Source organism: Ranitomeya imitator, chromosome 3, assembly GCF_032444005.1.
Source record: "Ranitomeya imitator isolate aRanImi1 chromosome 3, aRanImi1.pri, whole genome shotgun sequence".
Taxonomy (NCBI): domain Eukaryota; kingdom Metazoa; phylum Chordata; class Amphibia; order Anura; family Dendrobatidae; genus Ranitomeya; species Ranitomeya imitator.
The window spans coordinates 33288691-33316646 of NC_091284.1; the positions used below are offsets into that span (position 1 = coordinate 33288691).

At 44.1% G+C, this 27956-nt stretch overlaps 1 protein-coding gene across 2 annotated transcripts in view; it reads left to right on the top strand.

The window, feature by feature from the left end:
- The window catches only part of LOC138672596 (bromodomain and WD repeat-containing protein 1-like), a 139715-nt gene that overhangs the window by 24120 nt on the left and 87639 nt on the right, over window positions 1-27956 (top strand). For both annotated transcript variants that reach the window (XM_069760732.1, XM_069760731.1), the window contains exons 3-7: window positions 13585-13614; window positions 14232-14291; window positions 22555-22702; window positions 26550-26648; window positions 26744-26904. In XM_069760732.1, coding sequence (XP_069616833.1) covers window positions 13585-13614; window positions 14232-14291; window positions 22555-22702; window positions 26550-26648; window positions 26744-26904 — 498 coding nt within the window. The remainder of the gene's footprint in view (window positions 1-13584; window positions 13615-14231; window positions 14292-22554; window positions 22703-26549; window positions 26649-26743; window positions 26905-27956) is intronic.

The window sequence follows — 27956 nt, forward strand, 5'->3', positions numbered from 1 at the left end:
TCCAGCACTTTAACCCTCGGAACACTGCGATCAAACATGATCGCAGCATAAAGAGGCATCGAGCAGGGAGGGGGCTCCCTGCGTGCTTCCCTGAGACCCTCGAAACAACGCTATGTTATCGCGTTGTTCTGAGAGTCTCCTCCGTCCTCCTCCCCGCAGGCCCCGGATCCAAAATGGCTGCGGGGCTGCATCCGGGTCCTGCAGGGAGGTGGCTTGCAGGCGCCTGCTAAGAACAGGCGCCGGGAAGCCTCCTGCACTGTCTGTCAAATTGCTGATCTGACACAGTGCTTTGCAAAGTGTCAGATCAGCGATCTGACACTATAACATGTCCCACCCTCGGACGAACTAAAGTAAAAATAAAATATATTAACGTGTAAAAAAAAAAAAAAAAAAAATTCCAATACATTTCTCTATCTAAATAAAAAAACAAAAGTACACATTTAGTATCGTCGCGTCCGTAACGACCCGACCTATGAAACTGTTCCACTAATTAACCCCTTCAGTGAACATTGTAAAAGAGGCAAAAAACAATGCTTTATCATACCGTTGAACAGAAAGTGGAATAACGCGCTCAAAAAGACGGATATAAATATCCATGGTACCGCTGAAAAGTCATCTTGTCCCACAAAAAACGAGCCGCCATACAGCGTCATCAGCAAAAAAGTTATAGCCCTCAGAATAAAGTGATGCAAAAATAATTTTTTCTATAATAGTTTTTATTGTATAAAAGCGCCAAAACATAAAAAAATATAAATGAGGTATCGCTGTAATCGTACTGACCCGAAGAATAAAACTGCTTTATCAATTTAACCTAACGTGGAGCGGTATAAATGCCCTCCCCCCAAAAGTAATTAATGAATTGCTGGTGGTTGTTCATTCTGCCTATCAAAAATCGGAATAAAAAGCGATCAAAAAATGTCATGTGCCCAAAAATGGTACCAATAAAAACATCAACTTGTCCCGCAAAAAACAAGACCTCACCGTGGACCAAAATATGGAAAAATTGTAGCTCTCAAAATGTGGTAACGTAAAAACTATTTTTTTGCAATTAAAAACGTCTTTTATTGTGTGACAGCTGCCAAACCTAAAAACCTGCTATAAAAACCTGCTATAGAAACCTGCTATAAATAGAAAATCATAGTAACATAGTAACATACATAGTAACATAGTTAGTAAGGCCGAAAAAAGACATTTGTCCATCCAGTTCAGCCTATATTCCATCATAATAAATCCCCAGATCTACGTCCTTCTACAGAACCTAATAATTGTATGATACAATATTGTTCTGCTCCAGGAAGACATCCAGGCCTCTCTTGAACCCCTCGACTGAGTTCGCCATCACCACCTCCTCAGGCAAGCAATTCCAGATTCTCACTGCCCTAACAGTAAAGAATCCTCTTCTATGTTGGTGGAAAAACCTTCTCTCCTCCAGACGCAAAGAATGCCCCCTTGTGCCCGTCACCTTCCTTGGTATAAACAGATCCTCAGCGAGATATTTGTATTGTCCCCTTATATACTTATACATGGTTATTAGATCGCCCCTCAGTCGTCTTTTTTCTAGACTAAATAATCCTAATTTTGCTAATCTATCTGGGTATTGTAGTTCTCCCATCCCCTTTATTAATTTTGTTGCCCTCCTTTGTACTCTCTGTAGTTCCATTATATCCTTCCTGAGCACCGGTGCCCAAAACTGGACACAGTACTCCATGTGCGGTCTAACTAGGGATTTGTACAGAGGCAGTATAATGCTCTCATCATGTGTATCCAGACCTCTTTTAATGCACCCCATGATCCTGTTTGCCTTGGCAGCTGCTGCCTGGCACTGGCTGCTCCAGGTAAGTTTATCATTAACTAGGATCCCCAAGTCCTTCTCCCTGTCAGATTTACCCAGTGGTTTCCCGTTCAGTGTGTAATGGTGATATTGATTCCTTCTTCCCATGTGTATAACCTTACGTTTATCATTGTTAAACCTCATCTGCCACCTTTCAGCCCAAGTTTCCAACTTATCCAGATCCATCTGCAGCAGAATACTATCTTCTCTTGTATTAACTGCTTTACATAGTTTTGTATTATCTGCAAATATCGATATTTTACTGTGTGTAAACCTTCTACCAGATCATTAATGAATATGTTGAAGAGAACAGGTCCCAATACTGACCCCTGCGGTCCCCACTGGTCACAGCGACCCAGTTAGAGACTATACCATTTATAACCACCCTCTGCTTTCTATCACTAAGCCAGTTACTAACCCATTTACACACATTTTCCCCCAGACCAAACATTCTCATTTTGTGTACCAACCTCTTGTGCGGCACGGTATCAAACTCTTTGGAAAAATCAAGATATACCACGTCCAATGACTCACTGTGGTCCAGCCTATAGCTTACCTCTTCATAAAAACTGATTAGATTGGTTTGACAGGAGCGATTTCTCATAAACCCATGCTGATATGGAGTTAAACAGTTATTCTCATTGAGATAATCCAGAATAACATCCCTCAGAAACCCTTCAAATATTTTACCAACAATAGAGGTTAGACTTACTGGCCTATAATTTCCAGGTTCACTTTTAGAGCCCTTTTTGAATATTGGCACCACATTTGCTATGCGCCAGTCCTGCGGAACAGACCCTGTCGCTATAGAGTCACTAAAAATAAGAAATAATGGTTTATCTATTACATTACTTAGTTCTCTTAGTACTCGTGGGTGTATGCCATCCGGACCCGGAGATTTATCTATTTTAATCTTATTTAGCCGGTTTCGCACCTCTTCTTGGGTTAGATTGGTGACCCTTAATATAGGGTTTTCGTTGTTTCTTGGGATTTCACCTAGCATTTCATTTTCCACCGTGAATACCGTGGAGAAGAAGGTGTTTAATATGTTAGCTTTTTCCTCGTCATCTACAACCATTCTTTCCTCACTATTTTTTAAGGGGCCTACATTTTCAGTTTTTATTCTTTTACTATTGATATAGTTGAACAGTTTGGGATTAGTTTTACTCTCCTTAGCAATGTGCTTCTCTGTTTCCTTTTTGGCAGCTTTAATTAGTTTTTTAGATACAGTATTTTTCTCCCTATAGTTTTTTAGAGCTTCAATGGTGCCATCCTGCTTTAGTAGTGCAAATGCTTTCTTTTTACTGTTAATTGCCTGTCTTACTTCTTTGTTTAGCCACATTGGGTTTTTCCTATTTCTAGTCCTTTTATTCCCACAAGGTATAAACTGCTTATAAATCGAACCCTCCTTTATCACCCCCTTAGTTAGGGAAAAATAAAATAAAAAAAAATGTATTTATTTCTATTTTTCCGTTAGGGTTAGGGCTACAGTTAGGGTTAGGCTATGTGCACATGTTGCGGATTGGTGTGCGGATCTTTCTGCACTGTTTTTACAAAATCCGCAGGTAAACCGCACTGCGGATGTAGATCCGCAGCAAAATCTGCAACGTGTGCGCGTAGCCTTAGGGTTGGGGCTAAAGTTAGGGTTAGGGTTTGGATTATATTTACAGTTGGGATTAGGGTTGGGGTGTGTGTCGGGGTTGGGGGGTGTGTCGGGATTAGGGTTTCAGTTATAATTGTGGGGTTTCCACTGTTTAGGCACATCAGGGGCTCTCCAAACGTGACATGGCGTCCGATCTCAATTCCAGCCAATTCTGCGTTGAAAAAGTCAAACAGTGCTCCTTCCCTTCCGAGCTCTCCCGTGTGCCCACACAGGGGTTTAACCCAACATATGGGGTATCAGCGTACTCAGGACAAATTGGACAACAACTTTTGGGGTCCAATTTCTCCTGTTACCCTTGGGAAAATAAAATAAAATTGAATCTGAAGTACATTTTTTGTGAAAAAAAGTTAAATGTTCATTTTTTTATTTTTTATTTAAACATTCCAAAAATTCCTGTGAAACACCTGAAGGGTTAATAAACTTCTTGGGGAAAATAAAATTTGGGGCTAAAATATCATTTTTGTGGGGGGAAAAAAGATTTATTTTCACGGCTCTGCGTTATAAACTGTAGTGAAACACTTGGGGGTTCAAAGTTCTCAACACATCTAGATAAGTTCCTTGGGGGGGTCTAGTTTCCAATATGGGGTCACTTGTGGGGGGGTTTCTACTGTTCGGGTACATCAGGGGCTCTGCAAACGCAATGTGACGCCTGCAGACCATTCCATCTAAGTCTGTATTCCAAACAGCGCTCCTTCCCTTCCGAGCCCTCCCATGTGCCCAGAAGGTGGTTCCCCCCCCCCCCCCCCGCCGTATCAGCGTACTCGGGACCAATTGGACAACAACTTTTGTGGTCTAATTTCTCCTGTTACCCTTGGGAAAATTAAAAATTGGGGACGAAAAGATCATTTTTGTGAAAAAATGATTTTCTATTTTTACTGCTCTATATTATAAATTTCTGTGAAGCCCTTGGTGGGTCAGTGCTCACCACACATCTAGATAAGTTCCTTAGGGGGTCTTCTTTCCAAAATGGTGTCACTTGTGTGGGGTTTCTATGTTTAGGCACATCAGGGGCTCTCCAAACGTAATATGGCGTCCCATCTCAATTCCAGTCAATTTTGCATTGAAAAGTCAAACGGCGCTCCTTCCCTTCCGAGCTCTGTCATGCGCCCAAACAGTGGTTTACCCCCACATATGGGGTATCTGCGTACTCAAAACAAATTGTACAACAACTTTTATGGTCCAACTTCTGTTACCAGTGGGAAAATAAAATTAAATTGAATCTGAAGTACATTTTTTGTGAAAAAAAGTTAAATGTTCATTTTTTAATTTAAACATTCCAAAAATTCCTGTGAAACACCTGAAGGGTTAATAAACTTCTTGAATGTGGTTTTGAGCACCTTGAGGGGTGCAGTTTTTAGAATGGTGTCACAATTGGGTATTTTCTAGCATATAGACCCCTCAAGGTGACTTCAAATGAGATGTGGTCCCTAAAAAAAAAAAAAAAAATGGTAAAAATGAGAAATTGCTGGTCAACTTTTAACCCTTATAACTACCTAACAAAAAAAAAATTGTCCCAAAATTAAGTATTTTGTGTAACATACTGTATCTCTGATTTAATTCAAAGTTGGAAAATTGCAAAATTTTCAAAATTTTTGACATATTGCCGTTTTTTTTTCACAAATAAACGCAAGTAATGTCAAGGAAATTTTACCACTATCATGAAGTACAATATGTCACGAGTAAACAATGTCGGAATCGCCAGGATCCATTGAAGCGTTCCAGAGTTATAACCTCATAAAGGGACAGTGGTCAGAATTGTATAAATTGGCCCGGTCATTAACATGCAAACCACCCTTGGGGGTTAAGGGGTTAAAGAGGTTGTCCATTACTTTTACATTGATAACCTATTCTTAGGGTAGTTTATCAGTGTCTGATCAGCCTGGGTCCGACACCTGGCACCCCTGCTCTCCAGCCGGAAGTACTCACTTGACGAGCTGCTCTGCCTCCTTGTAGTGGCCGGGGTTTGGTACTACACATCCTGCTCCTATTGATTTGAATAGGAGGCAGATGTGTAGTACCAAACCCCAGTCACTACTAGATGACGGAGCAGCTCCGCAAGTGAGTACTTCCGGCCGGTGGCCACCACCAATAACTGCTGGTTGGTTGTCAGACATTGATGGAACATCCTTAGGCTAGGTAATTAATGTAAAAGTAGTGGACAACCACTAATCAACACACTCACAAGCCGTTCTTAATCTTGAATATACAGCTACATCGGCTGGCTCCGGTGCATGTGCATTGAAGTTGTGTATTCATGCCCCGGCTTTGTCACCCTGTGCATTTGCCAATTGCCATTATTCTGTCAGAATAGGATTCATGGCAGGTCATGGTGTTTCCCTGCTGAAGGGACCTCTTCAGGTCAGAATGTGGATTATTTGGGGATAACTGTCATGACTGACTGGAGCGGCTCTACCTGCATGACTCCAAGAAACTAGTTTGCATACCGCACCTCTTTCAAAGCATGTAGATAACTAAATATATAGATATATAAACATGCCGGATTCTTGGCATTTCCTGCATGTCCCATCGGTTTTGAGGGAACTAACCAAGTTGCTATGATCGCAGCAAAAGAAGGTTAAGAAGGTGCAGGGCCCCCAAATTGTTGTTCTGCCTTGTCCTCTTTGGGAATGCCCTGCGGATCTGCCTTCCGGCTCTGTTTGTCGTGGGTGGAACGCTCCAGATGATTGACAGTTCTGTCCAGCAGCATCGGAGGAGGGCAGGGACACAGAAGTTGGCCGAATCCTTGCCTGTGAAATCTGGTAATAATGTCATTGAAGTCTGATGTAACCCCTCCGCATGCTTGTTAGAATAATCTTGTTTCTTGGACATGCATAACATTTTATAAAAAGAATATTTTTTACCCTTCGCCACGACAGCACCCCACATGAGAGAGAGGGATCCGCCCATAGGAACAGGAAACCTACAGAATAAAAGGAGGCGGTCCCCTCTCCTCCTCCTCAGTTTAGGTTTCCTGTTCCTACAGGGACCCGGCTTACCTACAGATGAAGAGGATCCCTGGGCCATGCACCCGCCTGCGCCGGTTTCTGTGGGAACGGCAGGGGCTGCGGTACCAGAAGCAGCGGCGGGGGAGCCCCTGCTTGCAGCCTCCCCCCTCGTCTGGCCAAACATCCACGGTCCGGGTCCGGTCACCGTAGGTCCGGCCGGCACTGTGAGGACGCGCGCGCTGCAGCGGCCGGCTTAATAGCCTCTGGCGGCCGCATGGTGGTGAGAGCGGCGCGTCTAACCCGGAAGTCGCGGGAGCACTTCCGGGTTGGTCCGGGGAGGCAGGAGAATGGGCGGCAAGTTTAAAAATGCAGCGCTAGCGTCGGGCCGGTGTGTGTGAAATGGCTTCACCGGCCGACGAAGCGCACCTGCCCGCAGTGCAACAGCGCTCTCCCAGCAGGGAGAGAAGCACGAGGAGCAGCACAAAGAGTGGTGGCCGACCTCCAGAGAAGAGTTCTACCACCAAACGAATTCCGCCTCCAGAACCGGTACCTGTCAGCTTCACTGGGTGAGTTTTTGAAAGAGTCTCTTCCTATATGCTGATATATGTTCCTCCTGTATCCTTCCTCTAGACTAAGAAAAGGACACACAAATCTAAGCATAAAGAGTGTGCTTTATGTACGCAGCCCCTCCCGGATGATTATGCCAAAAAACTGTGTGCAGAGTGTATCATGCAAACTCTACGGCAGGAAAATATCATGACTCCCTCAGATGTCAGAGCTATTATCCGAGAAGAGATGCAGGGTTTGGCGCAGACAAGTAGCGCCAGTACCCGTCAGCCTAGCAGGTCCCGGTCTCCGGTTAGTTCGGAGTCAGAGGGTGTATGTATTTCTTCAGACGAAGAGGGATCTCAGCCGAGCTCATCCGAGACTGAAGGGGGACTTTGTCTTCCCAACAGTAATGTGGACAATTTAATAAAATCTGTCAGGAGCACGATGGGGTGCCCAGATGGGAAAGAAAAGAAATCAGCACAGGACATAATGTTTGCGGGGTTAGGACAGAAGAAACGTAGGTCCTTCCCCGTCATACAAACCATCAAAGATATTGTCAAAAAGGAGTGGGACAAGCAGAATAGAGGGTTTTTACCATCATCCTCTAAAAGGCGCTATCCCTTCAGCGATGAAGACCTAAACACCTGGTCAAAGGTGCCAAAAGTTGATGCTGCGGTAGCCTCCACAACCAAACAGTCGGTCCTACCAGTGGAGGATTCAGGGGTCCTAACAGACCCGCTGGACCGTAAAGCAGAAGCTTTACTAAAGAGGTCATGGGAAGTCAATACGGGGGCGTTCAGGCCCGCCATATCTAGTACCTGTACTGCAAGATCTCTACTAGTATGGACGGAGCAATTGGAGGAACAGATTAGAGGCAAAACTTCGAGGGAATCTATCCTGCTGAAATTGCCTCAAATTAAAGAAGCAGTAGCATTCCTAGCTGATGCCTCAGTGGACTCGCTACGTCTTGCAGCCAGGTCAGCCGGCCTAGTCAACACAGCCCGGCGTGCACTCTGGCTAAAGAATTGGAAGGGGGACGCACAAGCTAAAGCGAAACTTTGTGCGATTCCCTGTCAGGGTGAGTTCCTTTTTGGGAAGACGCTGGATGAACTCCTGAATAAAGCAGGTGAAAGGAAGAAAGGCTTCCCTAACCAGTATCTTCCATCCTACAGGAGAGCCTTCAGGAGACGCCCCTTTACTAGGAACAAGCCGCTTGAACAAAGAGAGCGATGGGAGTCGAAGGACCCAAAGCAAAAAGGTGCCTTTTTTAGCGGGTCCCATAATCCGAGACGTAAATACCGCTAACCAGGAAGTAGGCGGCAGATTAAAATTTTTTCTTCCCCAATGGGGACAGATAACATCCAGCCAGTGGATTCTGGACATTGTGCAATACGGCCTTAAATTAGAATTTGATCGAATCCCTTGGGATTCCTTCATAATAACATCTCCAAAAGGTCAGGACCAACAGAGGGCTCTAGAAATAGAGATCCTATCTCTTCTATCTAAGAAAGTCCTGATTGAAGTTCCCCAGGATCAAAAAGGGAAAGGGTTCTACTCCCCTTTATTCCTGATTAATAAACCAGATGGTTCATTTAGAACCATCATAAATCTTAAAAAATTAAATTCTTTCCTGCGTAATCATACCTTCAAAATGGAATCCATTAGTTCTACCATAAAACTCTTATTCCCTAGGTGTGTCATGGCCGGAATAGACTTAAAGGACGCCTATTACCATCTTCCCATACATGCCGAACATCAGCAGTACCTAAGGGTAGCAGTCACCCTGGAGGGAAAGGTTCGTCACTTTCAATATGTTGCAATGCCATTTGGGCTTTCTATGGCTCCCCGCGTCTTCACTAAGGTGATACTAGAAGTGATGGCTCATCTACGCCAACGAGATACCTTGATAATACCCTACCTAGATGACTTTCTAGTGGTAGGAAGCTCTGCACTTCAATGTAAAACTCGTTTATCTAATACGATCTCGTCCCTACAGGAGTTAGGTTGGATCGTCAACTTCGAAAAATCTCGGCTGAATCCAGAAACCGTTCAGACATTTCTAGGAATCCAGCTAGACTCCGTAAGTCAGAAATGCTTTCTTCCTCAGTCAAAGAGGTTGACTATACAATCAAAGGTATCAGACGCAATACGCAAACCCTACATGACACTAAGAAAGGCCATGTCCTTACTGGGGTCATTATCATCATGTATCCCTGCTGTACCTTGGGCACAATTCCATACCCGTCAATTGCAGTACGAAGTATTGTCGGCTCAGGGGAAAGACGGTTATTTAGAAAGTAGAATAACTCTTTCCAGTAATGTCTTAGAATCGCTATCCTGGTGGCTAGACATGGACCACCTATCACGGGGTGTGCCATGGATAATAGACCCGTCTAAAATAATTACCACCGACGCCAGCCCTATTGGGTGGGGAGCACATATGGAAGACAATCTGGCCCAAAATACTTGGGATCAGACAGAATTAATATGTTCCTCCAACTGGAAGGAGTTAAAAGCAATAGAATGTGCCTTATATCATTTTCTTCCGCAGATTCATGGAACAAATGTAAGAATTTACTCAGACAATTCCACCGCAGTGGCATACTTGAACCGTCAGGGTGGTACAAAGTCAGGAAGTCTGATGACCATAGCTGCAAACATCTTTCAGCTGGCAGAGGCTCATCTAACATCCTTAACAGCCCTGCACATCAAAGGTGTAGAGAACATCAGGGCAGACTACCTCAGCAGAAACGAGTTGCGTCAAGGAGAATGGACCTTAAACAAATCCATATTCAGAAGGATAACAGAAGCATGGGGGATACCACAAATCGACCTATTTGCCACAAGAGACAACCGGCAAGTACAAAGGTTCGCTTCCCTGAACACCAGGGATCACCCAGATATGTTGGACTCTCTCCACCATCCTTGGCGGTTCAGACTGGCATATGCCTTTCCTCCAATGTCTCTGATTCCTCTAGTGATCAGAAAGATCAGGAGGGAACAGGCAAGAGTAATCCTCATTGCACCATTCTGGCCGAAAAGACCATGGTTCTCTTGTCTCCAGACCATGTGCCTATGCGATCCTTGGATCCTCCCATCAGACAAGGAGCTGCTGTACCAAGGCCCCTTTTTCCACCCGCAAGTGAAAGGTCTTCACTTGACGGCGTGGAATTTGAGAGGCAACTATTAAGTTCCAGAGGGTTCTCAACAGAACTAGTAAACACCCTCTTATTGAGCAGGAAAAGATCTACCACCCTAATATATAGTAGGGTATGGAATAAATTTTTAGACTTTTACACGGTACCGTTCACTAAGCAAGTTCCACTCACACCTATCCTAGAGTTCTTGCAAAAAGGCCGAGAGTTAGGACTATCTGTAAATACCTTAAGAGTTCAGGTCTCGGCATTAGGAGCCCTATATGGATGCAATATAGCAGCTAATAGGTGGATCTCCAGATTCATAAAATCTTGTGAACGTAGTAAACCGGTCCATATTCCCCGTCTACCTCCGTGGGATTTAAATCTAGTATTAGAGGCCTTAACAAGCTCTCCATTTGAACCATTAGATTCAATACCTTTAAAAATCCTAACATATAAAGTAGCCTTACTAGTAGCCCTAACCTCAGCTAGACGGGTTAGTGACATCCAGGCCCTATCAGTAGACCCACCTTTCTTACTGATATTTCATGATCGGATAGTCCTGAAACCAGACCCCTCATACCTCCCTAAGGTAGCGTCCACCTACCACAGGTCACAAGAAATATTTCTCCCTTCCTTTTTTGATTCACCTGTAACTCCAGAACATCATAAGTTCCACACCTTAGATGTCAGAAGAGCCATCCTGACTTATATAGAAAGGTGTCAGACATGGAGGGAGAGTAGGGCTCTGTTTATCTCCTTTCAGGGCCACAAGAAAGGACATGGGGTCACGAGAGCTACCATATCTCGGTGGATCAGAGAGGCTATCTGCTTGGCCTATACGTCAAAAGGCGAGATTCCTCCAGTGGGTATAAAAGCGCACTCAACACGAGCCATGGCTTCCTCCTGGGCGGAACAAGCAGATGTACCGATCCATTTAATATGTAAGGCTGCAACTTGGTCTACACCTTCTACCTTCTACAACCATTATAGACTTGATCTGTCCACGTCTTCTGATCTGACCTTTGGTAGAGCTGTTCTTAATACAGTAATCCCACCCAAATAATGACTCTCTGAAAATCTCTCATGTGGGGTGCTGTCGTGGCGAAGGGTAAAAAGCCGGATTACGTACCGGTAATGCTCTTTTAATGAGTCCACGACAGCACCCATGTATTACCCTCCCTAAATTATGCACAGCTCTTTCCTTTAAGGTCACAAATAATGGTTGTATAGAGTTAAGAAATTTATGTGACTGAATAAGAATGAATACTAACACTTTTGCGGTTCCCCTTTTTATACTCTGTAACTAAACTGAGGAGGAGAGGGGACCGCCTCCTTTTATTCTGTAGGTTTCCTGTTCCTATGGGCGGATCCCTCTCTCTCATGTGGGGTGCTGTCGTGGACTCATTAAAAGAGCATTACCGGTACGTAATCCGGCTTATTAACATCACCATAAATGTGACAAGATGTGGTCGGCTTGGATGGAAACACTAGACGATGGTTTCTGTATCTTATCTATGAGAAGATTGATTAAAACTTGCATTGTACGGAGCCCAACATTTACCTGAAATGGGAATCTCAGCTGTTGGGGATGGAAGCTGTCCAGTAACTAAATACCGAGCATTAAACAATGAAATAAAGTGAGGATTTTTTAATAAAATTGCTTGTTTTTACAGGTAGTTTTCAAACTTAACCATTTTTGATGTTGAGGAAACTTCTTCAAAGGGATTCTTATCGTTTAGTTCCGGAGCGCTGAGTCCCAGCCTTCCGACTTCATTCTTGCTAGAGATTACACTGTGTGCAGAATTATTCGGCAAGTTGTATTTTGATCACATGATACGTTTTATACATGTTGTCCTATTCCAAGCTGTTCAGGCTTGAGAGCCAGCTACAAATTAAGTAAATCAGGTGATGTGCATCTCTGTAATGAGGAGGGGTGTTGTCTAATGACATCAACACCCTATATAAGGTGTGCTTAATTATTAGGCAACTTCCTTTCCTTTGGCAAAATGGGTCAGAAGAGAGTTTTGACGGGCTCTGAAAAGTCCAAAATTGTGAGATATCTTGCAGAGGGATGCAGCAGTCTTGAAATTGCCAAACTTTTGAAGTGTTATCCCCGAACAATCAAGCGTTTCATGGCAAATAGCCAACAGGGTCGCAAGAAGTGTGTTGGGCAAAAAAGGCACAAAATAAACTGCCCATAAATTGAGGAAAATCAAGCGTCGAGATGCCATTTGCCACCAGTTGTGCCATATTTCAGAGCTGCAACGTTACTGGAGTAACAAAGAGCACAAGGTGTGCGATACTCGGACATGGCCAAGGTAAGGAAAGCTGAAAAACAACCACCTCTGAACAAGCAACATATGATAAAACGTCAAGACTGGGCCAAGAAATATCTTAAGACTGACTCTTCAAAGGTTTTATGGACTGATGAAATGAGTGTGACTCTTGATGGGCCAGAGGTTGGATCAGTAAAGGGCAGAGAGCTCCACTCCGACGCCAGCAAGGTGGAGGTGGGGTACTGGTATGTGCTGGTATCATCAAAGATGAACTTGTGGGACCTCTTCGTGTTGAGGATGGAGTGAAGCTCAACTCCCAGACCTACTGCCAGTTTCTGGAAGACAACTTCTTCAAGCAGTGGTACAGGAAGAAGTCGGTATCGTTCAAGATAAACATGATTTTCATGCAGGACAATGCTCCATCACATGCCTCCAACTACTCCACAGCGTGGCTGGCCAGTAGAGGTCTGAAAGAAGAAAAAATGACATGGCCCCTTGTTCACCTGATCTGAACTCCAAAGAGAACCTGTGGTCCCTCATAAAATGTGAGATCTACAGGGAGGGAAAACAGTACACCTCTGGGAACAGTGTCTGGAGGCTGTGGTGGCTGCTGCTCGCAATGTTTATCGAGAGATGGGAATATATTTGGTTTTTATTAAGTTGCCTAATAATTTTGCACAGTAATAGTTACCTGCACAAACAGATATCCTCCTAAGATAGCCAAATAAAAAAAAAAAAAAACGCTCCAACTTCCAAAAACATTAAGCTTTGATATTTGAGTCTTTTGGGTTGATTGAGAACATAGTTGTTAATCAATAATAAAAATAATCCTCTAAAATACAAGTTGCCTAACAAATCTGCATGCAGTGTAATATTCTCGTGATTGATTCAGTTTGTCCAGTGTCAACGCTTTTCCGCTAGGCCAAACTGGGCACTCCTTGGCGCTGCAAGCAACATAAGAGGAACGCAGGGGCCCAGAAGCTGCCCGAATTGTGCGCTCTAGCAGTGCCACCAGCTTTAGCTCAGGTCTTACAAGCTCCATTTTAAAGAATTTGAGAATAACCCTTTAAGTACCAAAGAATGGTAAAGGGCCATAGGCCTTGTTAGTCTTCTTGCTTATGACTAGTGGTGATGATTATGCACAGGACTAGTTTATTAACAGACTTTGTTTTCTTTCCAGATGCTGATCCATGAATTGAATCAACACAATGTAAGTACCGCTCTTATCACTGTCATTCTAGAGTGAATGAAAGGCTTTTATGGCACATCAATTAAAATGGTAAAGGGGTTTTCCAATGATTTGTTCCGATGACATCGCTTTAACACATGGGCATGTGCAAAACTGGTGATCATGCTCCGGTCCTATTCATTAGAATGGGATCCGTGTGTGATACCCGCTGAAGGTGCAGACATACTGTGTATCTCGCTGGTGAATGCCTTTTACCACCATCCGTAATGATCTTACTGGACTGTCATGGGTCATGCTTTTAAACTGCCTCCTAGTAAACCATGTAAGGGGCTCCCTAAGGCCAGTGCTTCGCTGACAATGACTCTTTGATCATGGTGCGGACACTCTTCAATTTGGTGCTGAGAGAACTTCTTTTTTCGTTTGGGAACTATGGAACCAGTCCTCATTGGGGATTTAGACAGGAGCTCTGGGCTTTGTACATCCAGCCCGCGGTAAGGGCACCTAAAGCTTAGTCTACACCCCACACTGTTACTCTCCTCAATGAGACGCCCTGAACGCTTGTTGTAAGTCATTTAGGTCCACGTTCGTTAGTGAAAAACTGATTAGAATATCATTTTTTCTAACTTTCCATTTAACAGCTTCTTCCAAATAGACTGGATTGGCACGGAAATGAACACCCGAGAACATATGATGAAATGGTGAGTGTTTTACGCTATGTTGGGGATTTGTGAGCAGCGTCATCCCGTATACAAAAATGTAGTTAATTTACTAATATGCAATCCTTCAGTGGCTTATCTAGTTAAAATACTGCAAACATGTCTGCAGATGTGTGGACATAGCCAGTTCCTAGTGGCATGTCCTGTGTGCCCCTTCTCCTATCTGGGCACTTCCCTCCGCTGTGGCCCCGTATTTCTGTATCGGCCCTGCACTCTTATATAACGCACATTGATCTCTGGTTTCCAGCATTGTCCTAAATAAAGAGGATGTAAATCACAGTGAGTAATAAGTGACAGTGTTGATTTTCTGTTCTCACCAGGTTGTATGCTGCTCAAATGTTCAGCTGCAGACTAGAAAACCTATTACTTTTCATAAAAAAAAAAGTTTATATTAGCGATTATTCGCCACTTTCTGCTGTGACCATAAAACAAAAAAATTAAAATATATTTGCTCGTTTTGCACATCTTTTCCTTAGTTATTTTGTTGTATGGAATAGTGTTAAAAAATAGCATAATCTGCTTATATTTTAGGCGCATAATAATGGCAAGCCAAAGCTGCAGTAGCCCACAAGTTACCATGACAGGTCATCAGCACCTCGCAATCGCACTGTGATAGGGGGAGCGATGGAGACAAAGGGGTCCATCTCTGCACCCGTTAACACACACTTAGATACACGAGGCATCGAAGTGGTGAGACGATCAGAGATGGGTCTGATTTCTGCAGTCAGAAGCCGGAGGATACTGGTGAAAAATCCCCCCACAGACATGCACCTGACATGGCATTCATGTACTGGTTAGGGGTTTATGCTGATCTTCACAGTAAAAATTGTATACATTACATTTATTTTTTTATCGTCCTGATAGGGCTGGTGTATTTACTTCAAAATCCATTTTAGAATGGCTGAATGATCCCCTCGTTAATGGCATTGGAGGATTCCTCACTATGGGCGTATGACCTACCACTTGGATGCTCAGTTGTGTAGGAAAAGTGTTGGCTCTGCCTGATGGACTGTACTCTCATCACACTAAGCAGCTGTTTTAGCCAAGTGTCTTGTTCATGTATTTTCCTTTTTATACCCCCCGTAGTTTGGATGTCCTCCACCTTATTCAGGTAGGTGCACACCGTGCACTCCATTGTCGTTTACCTCACTTTAGAAGCCATTTCATTTAATAGCTGTTCACTCATCGCTTATCACTTAAGCTTCGGTAAAGTGCCAGTGTCCCCACGATCTGTGACCCTGCGGATGTCAGAAGATATGGGATAGATATGTTCCACCTGCCATTTTCCTCACATGCTATGCTTAGTCTTTCGCCTTTTTATTATTTGGAATAAAGCGCCTACATGACATTGTCAAAGATGCTACTGGGGACAAACGTGGTGTTCTTCCTCACAATTGTTAATGCTCCATGGTTTTTTTCCCTCCTTTCGTGACACTTCCTGCAGAGGTGATGGGAGGTCCTTTTTGACCCTCCCAATTCCAAGCAGCCCTCATTCAAGCCTAAACCTTCCTTATAAGCCTCCTCCAATATTGAGGACTTTCCACTGCATTACGGTCTTTCAGAAGGGTGGTATCTATTTTGCATAATCTAATTGCCCTTTCTGGCTTCCAACAAGTTTTTTTACCTTCATCTCCAGAGACCTTGTACCTTTCAAACTTTCAACATCCTCCGTTTAAATCATGGAACATTTCCAAAGATACTACTCCATCCTGTTCAGTTCACAAGAAGGATGACTTGGTCAGGGCTCCCCCTTGCCAGATGTGGCAATCTTCATTTATCTGAACGCTTTTCTGGTGTAAGCGTCTTCCAGAGATGAGAATTGTTCTGTTCTACAAATTGTCTTGGGTTCCTTGGAGCTCTTCAGTTGAGTCATAAATCAACAGAAGTCATGTCTGATACCATCCAAGCTTCTGTAATTTCTGGGAATATCCTTCAACACTTGGTGCCTGACCTTTTTTCACAAGATCCTGCTCCATCCCACTTTACCTTAGTAATGTTTAATGGCGTGGCTATTGAAACGAAGGTTCTAAGATCCAAGATGTCTGACTCTGTTGTCCTGCCCCCGCTGAGCACTTTTAAGCCTCAATCTTCTAAGGATTACCAACGTATTTGGAAGTCCTTCAGCTGCTGTGATGGGAGGGACTTCTATTCCATGGTGTTCACAATTCCTGGGATTGTTTTTTCACCTTGTCAGGTTTGGATGCAGGCTTCAAGTCTTTCCTCCCTCTAGGGACAGATTTCTGCCCTTTCCATACTTGGAGTACACTGGCTTTTCAGAAGAAGGTTAAGACTGGGGTTGATCAAATGGCTTTAGATAAGTGCTTATCTGAATAGCTTTAGAGCTTACCGAATAGCTGCATCAATAACCTGGATAACTGGAGCGCTCCCAAAAATCAGCTGTTCGGCACGGCAGCTGCATGTGTCGCGGCTGTGTGACGGTCACAATACATGCATGGAGAGCCCAACATACATGCTCTTCGGTAAGCGCTATAGCTATTCGGATAAGAACTTATTCGAAGCTATTCAATCAACACTAGTTAAGACCTTCCTCAGGACTTGCAGAGTGTGAAACTTCTTTAAAGGTGTCTGAGCCGTGGGAGCTCATCCTTGTTCTTTTTGAGCGCCATGTGTCTCCCTTTGAGCCTTTCAGAAGCATCTCCCCAAAGTTCCTTTTGTTGAAGGTGGCATATCTAGTGTCCATAACTCCCATGAGTAGTGTTTGAGCTCATTGCCCTTTCCTGCTGGGCTCCTCTTCCAGAGGTGGTCGTGCCTTCCACATTAACGAGCACTTTGTCTTCCTCCTCATTTTGCTAATCTCCGGTTAATTTCTTGGCGCATTCACTCCACTGTCACATCCTATTGGCCTTGACCAGATCCAGTCTTCCTGTTCTGGAACGCTTTTGACATTCTCATTTTTTTTCTTTTTGCGGTGTCTGATAAGTCATGCAAGAAACTTCCATCCTCCAAGATGACCATTGCCAAATCCTCATTAGAGCTGTTGTAGAACCCTGCGACGACCAAAACAAGTTTGCACCCTTTTGGGTTCCATCTAATTTGGCAAGGGCAGTCTGGTATCCTGTGTCCTTGGACATCAGGCATCTGTGTTTTGAGCCTGCAAGGCTGCCACCTGGTCCTCTGTCCACACCTTCCTCAAAATTCTAGAAGATCCATTCTATTGTGCCTGTCGATGCCTCTTTAAGGCGTATGGTGCCTCTGTTTGCTATATGATTCGAACAGCTAGTGTCATTTCTTCCCACCCATTGAGGCTACTCTTAAATGTCCCATTTTTCTTTGTCCCCAAATGGTATTAATGAGAGAAATTTTTGTTTTTATTATAAAAAATCACTTGTTAAATACATTGGCGGACACAGCTGCCACCTGATCCTGGTTCTCCTGTCTTGAGGCTAGTTCAGTTGCGTGTGGCCTATGTATTTTTCTTCCTTGTGTTCAGGTCATTGTGGTTCTTGTTACTTGTTTATAGACAAGTTCATTTTTTTTTTTCTTGGTTTGCTCTTCTTAGTCCTTTTCAGTCTCTGCCCATCAAGCATGGCTTACAGTTGTAGCCTGTACTGAGCAATGTAAGATCTCAACAGCTGCAGGGAGGAGGGACACTGAGGAGCTGTCCATCAGGCTAGGTGGGCCGAGATGGTGTTAACGTTCTGTCAGGAAATTAGACATTTAATTAAATGCATATTTGTAAAGTCCCTTTAAAGCTTATTAAATGCTTATTTTTATTGTAGTATTTAGTTTGGTAATTTGTAGCACAATCCATCTGACGTTTTTATAAGCAAGTACATTGGGTGGACTTCACTCCCAGCTCTCATGCCTGTCTCCCCATTGTCGGCCTTCAGTCTTTCACCGACAAGTCACTTGTCTCTTTTCCTGCCAGAGATTCTGAATCCTCGCCTGATGCGGCGTTTGCGTGGATCGTTAGTCCGGCTCCTGGAGCTTACTGCGCCCTTTTTAAAGGACAATAGAAATATTTTAACCCCTTCCCGACCTTTGACGCAGCGTATGCGTCATGAAAACCTGTGCCAATCCGACCTGTGATGCAGCATATGCGTCCTGGTCGGATTGCGCTCCTGCAGGTCGGGTGAAAGGGTTAACTGTAATTTCACCCGACCTGCAGGGACAGGGGGAGTGGTACTTGAGCCCTTAACCCCATCCCCCCCCACCCCCGCTTTGATTGGCTGTTGAAAGTGACGTTTTGCTTTCACTTTCAATTAGAGCGATAGTAATATTTCACCAATGAAAATTGGTGAAATATTGCAGCATCAGCCATGGCTGGAGACCCATCTGCCCCTGCCACCACCACCGATGTCCTCCCCTCTGGCCTCCTGTCGTCCCCCCCGTCCTCCTGTCCGCTCCCCCCGTGCTCTGATCTCCCCCCCTCACCCCATACTTACCGAGCATCCCGGTGTCCGTCCGTCTTCTCCATGGGAGCCGCCAGCTTCCAAAATGGCGGGCGCATGCCCAGTGCGCCCACCGAATCGGCCGGCAGATTCTTTCCAAGTACATTTTGATCACTGTCATAGGTTTTATCACAGTGATCAAAATAAAAAAAATAGTAAATGACCCCCCCTTTATCACCCCCATAGGTAGGGACAATAATAAAATAATTTTTTTTATTTTTTCCACTAGGGTTAGGGCTAGAATTAGGGTTAGAACTAGGGTTAGGGTTAGAATTAGGCTATGTGCACACGGTGCGGATTTGGCTGCGGATCCGCAGCAGTTTTCCATCAGGTTTACAATACCATGTAAACCTATGGAAAACCAAATCCGTTGTGCCCATGGTGTGGAAAATACCGTGCGGAAACGCTGCGTTGTATTTTCCGCAGCATGGCAATTCTTTGTGCGTATTCCGCAGCGTTTTACACCTGTTCCTCAATAGGAATCCGCAGGTGAAATCCGCACAGAAAACACTAAAAATTCGCGGTAAATCCGCAGGTAATACGCAGTGCCTTTTTACCTGCGGATTTTTCAAAAATGGTGCGGAAAAATCTCACACGAATCCGCAACGTGGGCACATAGCCTTAGGGTTAGGGTTGCAATTAGGGCTAGGATTGGAAATGGGGTTAAGATTAGGCTTGTGGTTAGGGTTAGGGTTAGGATAAGGCTATGTTCACACGTGGGAAGGGGGCTGCGGGTTCTCCCACGGGTTTTCCCGCAGCAGATTTGATAAATCTGCAGGGCAAACCCGCTGCGGTTATCCCTGCAGATTTATCGCGGTTTGTGTTGCGGGTTCCGCTGCGGGATTTACTCCTACTATTGATGTTGCATATGCAGCAATATGCAGCATCAATAGTAATGTTAAAAATAATAAAAATAATGATATACTCACCCTCTGACGTCCCGATCTCCTCGGCGCTGCAGGCGGCGGTCCGGATCCAAAGATGCTGTGCGAGAAGGACCTTCGTGACATCACTGTCATGTGTCCGCGACGTCACCGCAGGTCCTGGTCGCATAGCTAACCTGAGACCGGACGGCCGCGTGCAGCGCTGAGAGGTGAGTATATCATTATTTTTTATTTTAATTCTTTTTTTTTTTTTTTTTTACACAAATATGGTTCCTCTCCTCCACCCCGGGTACCACCCGCACATTATCCGCTTACTTCCCGCATGGTGGGCACAGCCCCATGCGGGAAGTAAGCGGATCAATGCATTCCTATGGGTGCAGAACCGCCGCGATTCTGCACAAAGAAGTGACATGCTGCGGGATGTAAACCGCTGCTTTCCTGCGCGGTTTTTCCCGCAAGTGCACAGCGGTTTGCGGTTTCCATGTGGTTTACATGTTACTGTAAACGCAATGGAAATTGCAGCGGACCCGCAGCTGCAAAATTGCCGCGGTTCCATGGTAAAAACCGCAAAGTGTGAACATGGCCTTAGGGTTGGGATTCGAGTTAGGGGTGTGTTGGAGGTAGAATTGAGGGGTTTCCACTGTTTAGGCACATCAGGGGTCTCTAAACGCAACATGGTGCCACCATTGATTCCAGCCAATCTTGCGTTCAAAAAGTCAAATGGTGCTCCCTCACTTCCGAGCCCCGACGTGCGCCCAAACAGTGGTTTACCCCCACATATGGGGTACCAGCATACTCAGGACAAACTGGGCAACAATTATTGGGGTCCCATTTCTCCTGTTACCCTTGTGAAAATAAAAAAAAATGCTTGCTAAATCATAATTTTTGAGGAAAGAAAAATAATTTTTTATTTTCACGGCTCTGCGTTATAAACTTCTGTGAAGCACTTGGGGGTTCAAAGTGCTCACCACACATCTAGATAAGTTCCTTAGGGGGTCTAGTTTCTAAAATGGGGTCGCTTGTGGGGGGTTTCTACTGTTTAGGCTCATCAGAGGCTCTGCAAAAGCATTGTGACGCCCGCAGACCATTCCATCAAAGTCTGCATTTGAAAACGTCACTACTTCACTTCCGAGCCCCGACATGTGCCCAAACAGTGGTTTACCCCCACATATGGGGTATCAGTGTACTCAGGACAAACTGGGCAACAAATATTGGGGTTCAATTTCTCCTGTTACACTTGTGAAAAAAGAAAATTGCTTGCTAAAACATCATTTTTTGAGGAAAGAAATTATCTTTTTTATTTTCATGGCTCTGCGTTGTAAACTTCTGTGAAGCACTTGGGGGTTCAAAGTCCTCACCACGTATCTATATAAGTTCCTTAGGGGGTCTAGTTTCCAAAATGGGGTCACTTGTGGGGGATCTCCAATGTTTAGGCCCCCCGGGGTTCTCCAAACGCGACATGTGTCCGCTAACGATTGGAGCTAGTTTTTCATTCAAAAGTCAAATGGCGCTCCTTCCCTTCCGAGCCTTGCCGTGTGCACAAACAGTGGTTTGTGACCACATATGAGGTATCGGTGTACTCAGGAGAAATTGCCCAACACATTTTAGGATCTATTTTATCCTGTTGCCCATGTGAAAATAAAAAAATTGAGGCTAAAATAAATTTTTTGTGAAAAAAAAAAGTACTTTTTAATTTTTTACGGATCAATTTGTGAAGCACCTGGGGGTTCCAAGTGCTCACTATGCATCTAGATAAGTTCCATGGGGGGTCTAGTTTCCAAAATGGGGTCACTTGTGGGGGAGCTCCAATGTTTAGGCACACAGGGGCTCTCCAAACTTGACATGGTGTCCGCTAAAGATGGGAGCCAATTTTTCATTGAAATAGTCAAATGGCGCTCCTTCCCTTCAGAGCCCTGTCGTGTGCACAAACAGTGGTTTACCCCAACATGTGAGGCATCGGCGTACTCAGGACAAACTGTACAATAAGGTTTGGCGTCCAGTTTATCTTTTTACCCTTGGGAAAATAAAAAAAATTGTTGCTAAAACATCATTTTTGTGACTAAAAAGTTAAATGTTCGTTTTTTCCTTCCATGTTCCTTCTGCTGCTGTGAAGCACCTGAAGGGTTAATAAACTTCTTGAATGTGGTTTTGAGCACCTTGTGGGGTGCAGTTTTTAGAATGGTGTCACTTTTGGGTATTTTCAGCCATATAAACCCCTCAAACTGACTTCAAATGTGAGGTGGTCCCTAAAAAAAAAAAAAAAAAAAAAGGTTTTGTAAATTTCGTTGTAAAAATGAGAAATCGCTGGTCAAATTTTAACCCTTATAACTTCCTAGCAAAAAAGTTTCCAAAATTGTGCTGATGTAAAGTATACATGTGGGTAATGTTATTTATTAACTATTTTGTGTCACATAACTCTCTCGTTTAACAGAATAAAAATTCAAAATGTGAAAATTGCGAAATTTTCAAAATTTTAGCCAAATTTCCATTTTTTTCACAAATAAACGCAAAAATTATTGTCCTAAATTTACCACTAACATGAAGCCCAATATGTCACGAAAAAACTATCTCGGAACCGCTAGGATTCGTTGAAGTGTTCCTGAGTTATTACCTGATAAAGGGACACTGGTCAGAATTGCAAAAATGGCCAGGTCATTGAGGTCAAAATAGGCTGGGTCATGAAGGGGTTAACATTGATTCTCCAAGTACACCAGCCTCATCAGGTCTGAGAGCTATTTAATAATGTATGCAGGTTAAATTGTGAAATCTTTAAATTGTATTACCATTCTCTTTATGAACCATTCCAAGAGTGTTTTGTCATGGATTCGTAATGCCGGGTATGTTATTGCAAAAACGTTAGGCTCTCATAGGCAAGTATTTTTTTTAATTTTTTTTGTCTTTTCATATAGTGGTCATTGCTATTTTGCTCTATAACTCAATGTTTTGCAGGTTTCCGCCAACAAGTCTGTTACTTATGACCATTTACTGAGGATCTGTCAGGGTCTGTCCTACTTCGTTGACCGGCATGCCCCTGTTACTGTATCACGATCAAGCTCTCTACTTGGAATTGCAAACAAGCCATTCTGCATGGAAAAAGGTACAAATGTCATCTGCACTCACTTGTGTTTAAATTATCCTGACCGGGCGGGGAGAGGGTGACTTTAAAGAGTTTTTGGCTAGCTGCACATGGGGACAACATAGCCTCATAGGTTTATAAATTTATGCTTTTCTACAATTTAAACATGTCAGATTTATTTGTAGTGAAGATTGAAACGTGGCACTTAACGTCTCGTGAAAGTCATTTTATTCAAAGCAAATTAAAAACATAGATGCGGGATGACTGTGTATATAGCTGTGCCATATAGTGCTCTGCCCCATAGATGTACCATAGAAAGCTGTGCCATATAGTGCTCTGCACCGTTCATTATTGCCCCATAGCTGTGCCATATAGTGTCCCATAGCTGTGCCATATAGTGCTCTGCACCGTTCATTATTGCCCCATTGATGTACCATAGAAAGCTCTGCCATTGCTGCTGCTGCAATAAAAAAAAAAATGCCATACTCACCTTTCTTGCTTGCAGCTCCGGGCGTCTCTCCGCACTGACTGATCAGGCAGAGGGCGCCGCGCACACTATATGCGTCATCGCGCCCTCTGACCTGCACAGTCAGAGCGGAGAGACGCCGGGAAGATGGAGCGACGCCCGGCGTGTGGAATGAGGATAGGTGAATATGCGATACTTACCTGCTCCTGGCGTCCCACTCCTTCTCCCGGACAGCTGGTCTTCGGTGCCGCAGCCTCTTCCTCTATCAGCGGTCACCGTTACCGCTGATTAGAGAAATGAATATGCGGCTCCACCCCTATGGGAGTGGAGTCCATATTAATTTCTCTAATGAGCGGTCCCACGTGACCGCTGAAGAGGGGAAGAGCTGCAGCACCCGATGACCGTGGGACGGCAGGGGGAGCGCCAGGATCGCTGGGACTAGGTAAGTATGCCTCAGCGCCCTCTCCCCCTCACCCGCCGACCCTGCCACCCACCGTGACTCGAGTAGAAGCAGAGGGGCACTTTCAGCCCAAAAATTTGGGCTGAAAATCTCGGCTTATACTCGAGTATATACGGTATATAAATTGAGTTCAGTAGTACAATGCAGTTTGTGCGGTAAATGTTTTCATAATTTGGGAAAGTTATAAAATGTCCTATAAATGGGTGTTCTGTTCCTGATGTAAGGAGCTCAAGAGGTCACTTTTAGGGTTAAAGTGCAGCGTTTTAAAGTAAGTTTTGTGATCTTGTATGTGATCCAACCCTCCCTCATGCATTGTAGTTTCCTGCACTGGGAAGGGCAAGTCTAATTCTAGATGTGCTATACTAAGGTTTTATTCTCTACATGTGTTTTAGGAGGGGCCTAGGAAAGCTTGGGCAAAAAATGTTCCTTTTGTAAGGTTGGCGCTGCTGAGTAAAATGATAAATTGGTTGAAGAAATAAGTCTTGTGGTTCTTCTTTAATCTGTGTTTGCAGCTTTGAGTTAATGAGATGCTCGTGCTCTGGGGCGGCCTGTGGTTTTTTTTTTTTCCCCCCGTCTGTCCTAGTCATCATTCTGGGCTTAAATGACAGATCACTGAACCTTCAGTGACCAAAATGCCGGTGGCGCATGTGCAGTTGCATCTATCGGCAAGCAATGCTCTCAATCTGCACATGTGCCGCCCACTGTGTTCCAGGGACCAGCGCGGGAGTGTGCACAAGAAGAAATAGTCGCTGCTGAACATAGCAACACTCCCGCACTTGTCCCCGGAACAAAGTGGTCTGTGCATGTTCAGATTTGAGAGCATCGCTTGCCAATAGATGCTACCACGCATATGTTGGCGCCATTTTATTGAAACGATTTTTTTTTTTTTTTTTTTTTTTTTTTTTGGAAAACCACAATATTAAATGTGCAGGCGCAGTATTTAAAATAAGAGGCAGGTCACTGAAGGTTCAGTGACCTGTCATTTAAGCCCAAAATAATGAGGCCAGAGTATTAAACAACCCCCACCCCCGGAGCACAAGCATCTCATTAACTCAAAGCTGCAAACGCAGATTACACAAGAACCACAAGACTGATTTCTTCAGCCCATGTATCATTTTAATCGGTATAACAGCGCCAACCTGACAATGCCTGTAGTTTACTTAGCAAAATTCTCATGACAGGTTTGCTTTAGCCTGTGTGGCATTCCTGGTCAGCAGGAATTTTTATATTTAGTTATGTTAGAAGTTATCTTGGCCAAGGCAGTGGCTGCAAAGAGGTTTTCCTTCCATAATTCAGGAGGTCACTGTTTTTCAAAGAACAAGCAATACAAATCTCCCAAATACAAGCATGGAGGATGGAAATTTTTTAGGATCGAAGCAGAGGGTTCTTGTTTGACAACATTTTGCCTAAAAAAATTGGGACATAAAGAACTCAAAGCCTGAGGTAGGTGGAAGACTAGAAAGATTTCTACTTGCCTGAACAAACATCTCAGCAAGTGGTTGGAAATAAGATACCAAGGGTTAAACTTGGAATTCAGTTTCTGCACCCCAGTGATGTTTAGTCACCAGGGTCATAGCAACAGCTGCAAGTCAGTCTCCTTTAAAACTGGAAGTTCTCTTGTTTTGGGGAAAAGTTTTGGTTCCAGGCCCCAAATAAATCACATAAGGAAATAATTCTACAATCCTCTTTTTACTTAGTAAAAAAAAATAACCCAAAATCGCCAGATGTTACCTCCAGAGATTGTTTTATATCCACATAGGGTCTCCAAGATTCCTATAACCATTTACCCATCCTTCCAGAGCACCAAAAATTCTTTAAAGGGGGTTGTCTGGGGACCAGTATTTACTGAAAACGAACGCCACCTTTTAAGAGTAACAGTAAATATTCAGAGAAACTGCTGGGTTCACTATCCATTTCTGGCGATTTCCCATGGGATCTTAAAGGGACACTGTCACCTGAATTTGGAGGGAACATTCTCTGTCCTCCGTAGTACACGCCTGCACAAGGCAATCGAGGGTTTGAAGGCTCGCTCTACTAGAGTCATGTCCTCTTGATCACAGATTGCAAATACCATGCTCAAGCTGATCTGTAGGGCAGCTACATAATTTTCACCTTTTTCTTTTTTTTTTTTTTTAAAAAAAACCCTATCAGCTGGACTTGGGCTTTTTTGACCATTCCTTTGGGAGGAAAGGACCTCAATTTCTTGTCCCTTCCCTTAGGGTTTCCTCTGTCCCTCTGTCATCTCCACCTGGTGGTGTTGTGTAGATGGGGGGGGGGGGGGGGTAGGGGGGAAATTGCTTCTTGCTGGTAGTTTTGATTTTCCAAAACTCACAACCGCACCTTCCCTTATTCCATCCATGTAAAGTTATTTGTTTGTCTTCTCTTGTTGGGTGTTGTAGCAAGAAAAAAAGGCTTTGTTCCATTTTATGTTCTGTAGAATTAAACTAAGCGGAGGACTTCCCATTGCCCGTAACTAAGCGGAGGACTTCCCATTGCCTGTAAGCCACTGAATCGTATAGAAAAGCTCCGCCTTTTAAAACTGTAGGTTTCCTGTCCTTGGCGGAATCCTCAGGTGATGTTGTTGGTTCCAGAAAATCAAATTACAGGAAGTAATTATCATTATTGTGCACATGTCCTGTTTATTAAAGACACGTGCAACATACCTGCCAATCGTGCACATCTCTAGGCAGTTGTTTGAGGTCATACCAATGCGGAAGTCCACAACTGTAGACTGTGGTAGATAGCCTTTTTAATATCAAGGGGTTGTGGCTTTTCCCTGTTTTTACTGTTTGGCGCTTTCCCCTTGCCCTGGTGCTTTCCCCTTGCTCTGGCGCTTTCCCCTAGCCCTGGCGCTTTCCCCTGGCACGGGCGAGACTACTCTTATTCAATTAAATTCATTGCATCTAAAACGTTTTTATTAATGCAAGCAAAATTATACTTAGGTTGCAGAAATGCTCAGTGGAGCCACAAAATATTTGCTACTCTTCAACGAGGGAGACCCCCAGAAGTGCCTATCAATGTGAGGAAACCTCCAAATATCGGTACGTTGTGATGGGGGAGGGGAGAGCGTTTTTTTTTTTTTTATTTTTTTTAACATCTTTGTGCACTTTATAACTGGGTATTTTGTGCATTTCAGTGAATGTGCACCGTGGCAAACATTTAACGGGTGCTGTGTGCTTCAACTCTGTGTTTCCGGTCAGCATGTACCAACAGATCAAGATGCACAAGAGGATTCTCGGCCACCTCTCCTCTGTTTACTGCGTTGCTTTTGATCGCACCGGCCAAAGAATTTTCACTGTAAGTAGACTGCAGACCAGCGAGAAGAGGACGGCCAGATTTACACATCTGTGTTGTGACTGATACATCTGCGGGTCTACTGAATAGAACTTGGAAATCCATAGTGATCGATGATCTAAGTGCAGTAGAACCTTCCGAGATTCCAGATCCTGTGGCCATAATACCATAGAAAGGTCCCATTTTCATGGAGTTTCGGTTTCTTCAAACCCTGTAACTTTTTGGACATGGTTGCTGGAAACTGACAACTTTTAAGTGGTCTGGAGTGAACCATGTGTGAAAAGTGGGTCAATAACAAAAAACAATTAATGCTCGCCTCACCGAGCCTCTTCCTTTCTTGTTCCGATTCTCCTTTCCTTTAGCTTCTGCTTCTAGCTGCAATGATGTCCCGATACAGGGCTATGTGACTGCTGCAGTCAGTCGCTGGCTGTAGCATTGACCCACTACACTCAGTGACTGGCTGCAGTGGTTGCATGTTCCTGTGATGATGCATCATCGCTGCAGGGTGCTGGACTGTCTGAACAGGATCAAAGAGGAACACCTTCCCGACCACGCATGTGTCTCATGCACTTTTTATGGAGCAGGTACCTGCCTCAAACACCAAGGATCAGGGCTAGCTGCGGTGTGACCTGCTGTTTTGGTGTCTGTTCCTATGCCCACAGCCCACCCTTCAATTGATCGCAGGCTGCCAATAAGTTGCCATGACAGATGGGTCCTACTAAATACTATTGTTGGCACCTTCCTTTTATTCCTATGCTTGAGGTTGGGAGAGCGATTATTTTTTTTACTTCGATATTGCCGTTTTTAGTGCAAGTGATCAGACCACTAAAGCATATAAATCTAAGTATCTCCATAATCATGCTGTCCTCGAGAACCATATTGCCAGGTCAATTTTGCCAAAAATGAACTCTTCAAAAACTAACACTCCCACCGGAAAATCAGTGTTAATTAGGCTTCTTTCACATTTCCATCGGTACGCGGCCTTCGCTAATCGTCGACCCGACGGACGCTGTGAAAATTCTGTGCAACGTAGGCAGCGGACGCAGTGTTTCAAC